The sequence below is a fragment of the Electrophorus electricus genome, chromosome 21, assembly GCF_013358815.1.
Source record: "Electrophorus electricus isolate fEleEle1 chromosome 21, fEleEle1.pri, whole genome shotgun sequence".
NCBI classification, from domain to species: domain Eukaryota; kingdom Metazoa; phylum Chordata; class Actinopteri; order Gymnotiformes; family Gymnotidae; genus Electrophorus; species Electrophorus electricus.
The window spans coordinates 11,400,671-11,408,126 of NC_049555.1; the positions used below are offsets into that span (position 1 = coordinate 11,400,671).

At 41.8% G+C, this 7,456-nt stretch overlaps 1 protein-coding gene across 8 annotated transcripts in view; it reads right to left on the reverse strand.

The window, feature by feature from the left end:
• The window catches only part of cep89 (centrosomal protein 89), a 60,545-nt gene extending 53,507 nt beyond the window's left edge, over positions 1 to 7,038 (reverse strand). For all 8 annotated transcript variants that reach the window (XM_035520885.1, XM_035520884.1, XM_035520883.1 and 5 more), the window contains exons 1-8: positions 6,789 to 7,038; positions 5,764 to 5,870; positions 5,050 to 5,205; positions 4,311 to 4,506; positions 3,908 to 3,983; positions 3,670 to 3,704; positions 2,863 to 2,920; positions 1,322 to 1,441 (exon numbers count right to left, since the gene is read on the reverse strand). In XM_035520885.1, the coding sequence (XP_035376778.1) occupies positions 1,322 to 1,441; positions 2,863 to 2,920; positions 3,670 to 3,704; positions 3,908 to 3,983; positions 4,311 to 4,506; positions 5,050 to 5,205; positions 5,764 to 5,870; positions 6,789 to 6,836 (796 nt within the window). In that variant the 5' untranslated portion in view covers positions 6,837 to 7,038. The remainder of the gene's footprint in view (positions 1 to 1,321; positions 1,442 to 2,862; positions 2,921 to 3,669; positions 3,705 to 3,907; positions 3,984 to 4,310; positions 4,507 to 5,049; positions 5,206 to 5,763; positions 5,871 to 6,788) is intronic.
• Positions 7,039 to 7,456: the final 418 nt, after the last annotated feature.

The following is a 7,456-nucleotide window of genomic DNA, read 5'->3' on the forward strand; positions in this document are numbered from 1 at the left end:
CATTAACATGGCTAAAAAGCAAGCGGGACTAATAGCCATCAATTATCATACATAGGGTGGCCAAAATCATCACACACATGGCTCTAGGTGTTGGGAGGTCTCAAAGCACTTGTTTCTGTGGTTTCTGACACTGTGCAAAATATTGCTACTTATAAATATAAATCCCACCTTTAAAAGGTGGTTGCTACTCCTTTACACTATGCAAGATTTTTTTGTCCTTTTTTGATAACAGCAAGATGCATTATCAAAAACCGCTTAAGCAAGTCTACTTAAGATCAGTTATCAGGTATGAGCCTGCTGGAGAAGTAGATAATGCTGAAGTTTGCACGATGTTTACTGGTGGGTTTTGTACAGTCTACATGATGTTCACTGGCAGGTTTCTAACATGCTTTTTTATCTAATATTTTCAATCTGTTCAAGTTTATTCACAACTACACAAGAATGAGGTAACTAAGAATGGCACAGCAATGTAGATATGCTAATAAAGATATGTTAATACAGATATATTAAAAGATATCTAATACAGATGTCAATAAAGATATACTATTATTAATGTTGTGTTAAAATAAACATATTATGGATATGTTCATATAGATACTTTATTATAGATATGTTAATATAAATACGTTATGATAAGCGGACAAGTTTGAGCGCTTGCGGCTGGCTATGGGCCGTTGAGAGGATGACTAAGCTGAACTTTAAATTTCAGCATCGGCTGTGAAGTTCCCAGAGGGTGTGCTGCCTTATTAACGAGGTGTGCAACTCCAGCAGAGCAGGGCCAGCTCTGCAGATGTGGCCACACACACACACACACACACACACACACACACACACACACACACACACACACACACACACACACACACACACACACACACACACACACACACACACACACACACACACACACACACAGGGATAGGCAGGTCTCTAGACCTTAATTAGCATTGGAGTGTTAGCACACTGAGTGTTAGCACAGCTTATGAGAAAGAAGGGGGCAGAGTTTAGACATTTATATTGCAAGATGAAAAAAAACAGGCCATGAATGTCAATAGCCATTGTGTGTTCATTTTTAAGTATAGTCTAAGCTGCAGAGTTTATGTGGTGAAATATGTGCTACAACAGCATCTACAACATTCTAACCTAATCCTAGACCAACCCAGACTTAGTCCATGAAAACCGCTGGTTGACAGTGACCAGTTTTAAACTGCAGCCCGGTAACCTTGTATCTCCCACCGTGAACAGCAAAGCAGAAGAGCATCTCTGCTGGAGATGACTGGGGTCAAAGTTCAAGATTCTCGACTTCAGTGCAGACTCTCACCTGATCTGTCTCTCTCCTTGTGCCAGGTTGGACTGTTCTTCATCATCACTGAGGTCTTCCACTTCAGCGTGCTGGTGGTCGGAGACTTTGGAGACTGAAGATTCCGGTCTTGTTTCAGATCTAAGAGAGAATGAGTGTATGAATGAATAGACAGATGTTTAAATGGGTGGGGAGAAATTATGTAAAACTGGAATATAAACACTAGTGGGAATCTACATGTTTACTGACAAATCATGAATCTGCACATTTCCACTAAATATACTTTAGATATGCTTTTTCCAAGCACGTCCTGGTGTTTTGGACATCGATTTGCTTTATAAAAATTCATAAAGTCACTTACGATATAAAAAACCTGACCCAAATAAATCACTATATCTACTGAAGACATGACCCCAGTTCCTGAGTACTTAGCATTATGACAAAAAAAGATTGAAATGTGAGGAATTTAGGCCTGCCATATAAAACGGGACAGAGAACCCTCAGGAGTTTGTTTTTAATTTTACATGAATCTGAACGATGACTCTTTGCTTTATCCTTTCATGATACGCCTTTTGGTGCTCTGCTAATGGTGGAGGAAAAACCTCCATTTACATTTGCACAAAACAGAAGAAGCTACAAATAGGTTCTTCTGCTGAGAAGCTACTTTAGCTTGATTTTCTGAAAATCTTTTTTGAGAGTTTTCTTGTCAACAGTATAACCACTTTTGTGCACATATTGTAGTTCAGCCCTCATCACACAGCTCACATAATGGATCAGCTGTCTCCCTGTCCCTATCCCCCAACAGCTACTTAATCTCAGCATGCCAGTTCTCTCTCTCTCTCCTAAAGTCTACCTTTATAGTCACCACTCCAACTGGAATCTTGGGGAATACAGACGTTAAACAGAAAGGTGGGATATCACCATTCCTCTGGAGCAGGACTGCAGTGACACCTTTTTTCCTCCCTCCCGGCGTTCTAGCCCAGCACCAATGACAAACAGCAGTTGGAATGGTCTTGCAGCAGCGCCCCCTTGGGACCGAACGGGGCCCCCATGTCATACCGCCATGTGCCACTTTTGCAGAGAAAGCAGCAAGCCCATTATCACAGGGCTGTGGATCTTCAGCAGAGGCTGAACTGAGGGTTAGACTGCAGTCAAGGCTTTCATAGGCAGCTGATCTACGCGCCTGACCAAAGGCCCAGGATTAAAGCGTTCGTTGTTTGTCAGCAACACAACCACCTGGCTACTGGGTACAAATGGCTAGCAAGCCAGCTAATGTAAAACACAACAGCTATTAAATGAGCTCAGCTTGGAGAAGAGGAACTAAAAATCACCTTTCCCACACAGTGAGAGAATGACCTGCCATGACGTCATAGCCTAACCAAAATGGAAGGCAAGAGTTGTGGCAGAGATCAAAATGATCAGTTCCAGCAATAGGACACAGCCGTCTGATGCAACTGGTACACTCAGAGGTCAAAAGGTTTCAGCCCTAGACATCATTGCCTGCTTTTCATTGAAACACAGCTGAACCTGAAGAAGTGCACAAGGCTACAGGACCAGCATACCTGAAGATGCCACACTTCTGTGGGAGGGGGATCTCTGCTGTAGCGGCGATGGAGGCTGCTGTGGAGACAGAGGGAGTCTTCTTGAACAGACTGCACCACTCATAGACGTAAAATCGTTACTACAGGCATTAGTGAGCAGCGGACAGTAGTGGAGCCGCTCTCTAAATGGAACGCTTGTAGCGTCCACCCCTCACCCCCCCTTGCTGTTGCAGATTTAGGCGCACATCACCAAAGACCCGTGTTCACCTAGTCAAAGAAGGGGGGGTGAAGTGAGCTCTTTTGTTAATGGCTTTCAGCATTTGTATGAATGAGCATACTCTGGGTGCTGAAGCGTAATGAGTCTGGGCAGCAGACAACGTGTGTCTGTCTGTGTGTGTGTGTGTGTGTGTGTGTGTGTGTGTGTGTGCGTGCGCGTGTAGATCTAATAGCCTGAATGGTGAGTCAAGACTGACCGCCAAAGCCTCCTGTTTCATTCCACTATTCAGTTAGCCTCTTGGCAAACATGACAGGGATATTAATAACCCCCAGTCACCAGTGCAGGGAGTGAGGAGAAGACTTGAGATGTCTCTGGTCTCCCTCTCCCTCCCACTTTCATACTCGTTCTCCTAGCACTGTTTCTCACACACACCCAACACTTTTTTGTCTTTTCTTTTGTCTCTATCCTTGTCAATCTCTCTCTCCCCCTCTCCCCACATATGGACCCTCAGCAGCTGCCATTTCTGCAGGAGAATTATCACATTTTGGAAAACCAAAATCATCTTAAATAAATGACTCATAAAGGGACAAGGTCATAATGGCCCTTCTTACCTTTGTAGCTACTCCCTCTTCCACATCAGTTTCCTCTGCAATACAGCAATGTAATTAATTATACTTAATATTATGCTTAATTTATAGGAATAGGGTTGTTCTGTAGCCTGATTAGAAGCTGTTTATTTCAAATATCTAATCAAAATAATGCATTTCACTATTCAAAATTAATTTCTACAATATGTATGGGCACTTCTACATGGCACATGTAATATTTTATCAGAGCTATATGACATACCTTCCGTGTTTAATGGAGAGACAGTTTCCAAAGCAGAGTTGTCAGTATCATCATCCACCTTTAAAGGGGTGGAGCACTATGCGCAACAATTGCAAATTTAGACTTTTTTACACAATACATATAATGTCATTTTCTATGCATAACCCTTACATCAGAGTTCAGTGTGTATGTTTTGTACATTGAAAAATGCAACGAGACCAAGCATACTATCGACATTCAGCCCCCACAACATGTAATCATCCCAGGTTTTTTTTGTGTGTTTGTATGTATGTGTGTGTGTGTGTGTGTGTGTATGTTGGGTTGAGAGAACAAATCCAATGAACAAATGGTGCCACCTGCAGGATAACACCTCCAAACTCTAAATGCATCATAGTAAATCAGAAAACTGCTCCACAATGCTTACCTTCTTTAGTGGTGCAGCATACTCATCCTGGAACTCTGGGACTCTACTGTGCCTCTCTAGTGACTGATACACATGGTTTTCATCTCTCTCCATATCTTCTTCTATATCCTCTTCCTCATCATCGTCATCATCATCATAATCAGGTCGGGGAGAAGGTAGGCGAGGTCTGCCTACCAAAGCATCTGCCCACTGATCTCTGGAAGGATAGAAGAGCAAAGGCATGTTTATACTTGGTCAACTTTTCACACTGATCATTTTTTATATTTTTTGTAATCTGAGATTAAAATTAATTTATTTAGAATAAGATTCAGGGGGCAATTTCATTGGTGGAAATCCACAGGAATGCATAGTTTAATGCTTGACCTGATTTAATGTCTCAGAATGGCTCAGCTAATTAAACTAACAAACCATTGCCAAACTGACACAGGTTATAGAGCAGTAAAAGTGCTAATCCTCCCAGGACTGGAATTTAGCATTGGTTTAGAGGTTCTTTAGCAATGGGCAAAGGCATTTCTACATTAAACATTACTGCACTGCAGTAATTTCCCAAGCCTGCTCAGGGAGACAGGCCACTGCCTTCTGTGATCAGAAAATGACCAGTGGTGAAAGGAGCCATAAAGTATTCTTGAAAACAGATTAAACATCTATAAAACACTTCTAATGTGCACTCCAGAAGTCTAGAGGAAGGATAAATGGAATAATTTGGGACTAATCCACCCTTGATGTCTCTCTGGTGTACCTGGTGTAGAGGGCGGTGCTGGCATAAGGCTCGAAGCCGTCCTGGCCGTCATCACGTGAGCAGTCGCTCTCGGAATAGGACCTGTGGCGGGGCGGAGGAATGGCCACCGTGCGGCCAGTCAAAGAGGATGATAATATGGCTGCTGCCAGGGCTGACCTAGGAGCAACAGTGAAAGAGGAGAAGCTGTTTAGCTTGGTGTACACAACCGTATGTGTCATATATGACAAGCTGCTTCATTCATCACCAGCACCATTAAATATAGTATATGCTGCAGGACAACTGTGCAGGTCCTACCAGAAAAAATGCCTTTTGGCCATATCACACCCATTTTGGCCAATTCATCACAAACTGGGAGTGTGATCTTATAATGAACCAAAACTTTTTTTTTTTTTTTTTTAAATAACAGTTTACAAGATTTATTTGAACTGCAGCAACAAATCATACATCCAGCCTATAAGAAAATCAAGAGATGTTGAGATTTTAGCTCACAGGACTTCTGACATTAAAGGCCATGGAGAGCAAAGGTGATGCAAATGAAACAGAAGATAAAGAAAGACAAAAAAGAAAATGGAAATGAGAAAACTATTAGAGGTTATAGAAAAGAGTGAAGAGGAAGAAAAAGTTAATCTGAGAGGCCAATAGCCAATGAGGGAATAGAAACAGGGACCAGGACTTGTGAGATATGAAATGGCAGTGTTGAGTGTGTGTGTGTACCTGGGTCTCTCTGGTGAGGGGTTGGGACTGCGAGGAGGGGGTGTGCGAGGAACGGCAGGTCTGGGCGCAATGGTAGCCGCTGGGATCAAGCCATGAGCTATGTTCTTCTATAAAGACCACAGAGAAGCCATTTTATTGGTCTAATCCATAATCCAGCCAATCCCAGTGGTAGCATTGTAAAACCCATACTCCGCATAGTTTTCCCTAATCTAATATACCTGTTTCAACCTAACATATCTGTTCGCCAACAAAAAAGCAATGAGTCAAGTGTGTTAAAGGTACAAAAACACATACATGTTTAGAACACGTGGAACCAACAAATGGGATTGGGAACAACTGCACTTAACTCTTAGTCTAATTCTGGTCAACGGTACGGATGCAGTCGTTTACCGATGGGCTGTACGTAAATGCCATGCAGAATTACACTATTTAAAACATCGAGTTAGTTGTCAACATGAAGAGGCCGGGTTTCAGAGCTGGTCAAGCACACCTCGGTAGTTATAAGGGCAGTGGTATAGCTAAAAACATGAATGGAGTCGTCTGCAAGGAGAACCTCGAACATTAACCGAACAGATGGTGGATAGCTAGCTAACATCTACTTTATGTTGGCACGCAATGGCAGCATAAAGACAGAAGCAATAATCAGTATAAAAAGTGGTCCCCAAAGCCATCTTATGTGCTTTTCGTAGAACCATTCATATTGTTTCACCTAGCTAGTTATAGAAGTTAGCTCAATATTACTAGCCCAATGCAGAAAACCCCGTTTTGACAAAAATGTCAGTTATATCAGGAGCACTAACTAACCTAGCTAACTGTCTGACTCTGAGGTCAGCTAGGATTAAGATGTCAGCACAACCTAACTTAGTTTCTTATAGCTAGCTGTGTTAGCTTTAGTTATCCGTCCAACGTTGAAAACACCAACACACGGCAAATCAGTTTGAGAATCTTAGCTAGCTAACTAACCCTAGCTATCTTATTAGGTACAATTTTAATACGAAACACGCGTATTATTACTTAAAACTCACAAATGTCCTCCGCTCGCTTCTCCTGAAACTGAAGTTGAATTTTGACATGGTTCAACAAGTTTTTTCTTATCTCAGTAAATAATGGTTTGAGCCCTTAAAAAAGCGAGTTGAACAAATTTGGATGTTTCATGATAATCGATTTGGAAAAATGTAATTTGCGTAAAATGAAAAACAAATCCTTACACAGCTAACTAGCTAACCTAGCAGACTGGTGAGTAGTTTTAACGCTAGCTGGCTACTGCTTAATGGTTGCCTGAAGCTCGCGTATCCAGACGCTTTACATCGTTGCAGACATAAGTACAACCGCACATTCTGTTGGTTTGTGAATTTTTGAAAAACCAATCGTGGTTGAGCTTCAATCTTCTTAGCAACGCATTCTCCCACATCCTTAATTCATGCATCTCGATAAATGTCCAGTAGGGGGCGAGCTCCCCCAGCTTCGGGCCAACACACACTCAGACTTCAGTCGCATTTCTCCATAAACTGAGATTGTAGTTTCATGAAAGGGAAAGTGCGCAGGTCTATAATTAATTTATTAAGTGCTTTCCATGTAAACAGTTTATACAGACATTTGCCCCATAACACAGTATGTGATATGTATAGTCTGAAAACATGCAAACAACTTTATTTATTTGTTTATATGTTAGATTCTGTTTCAAACATATCAT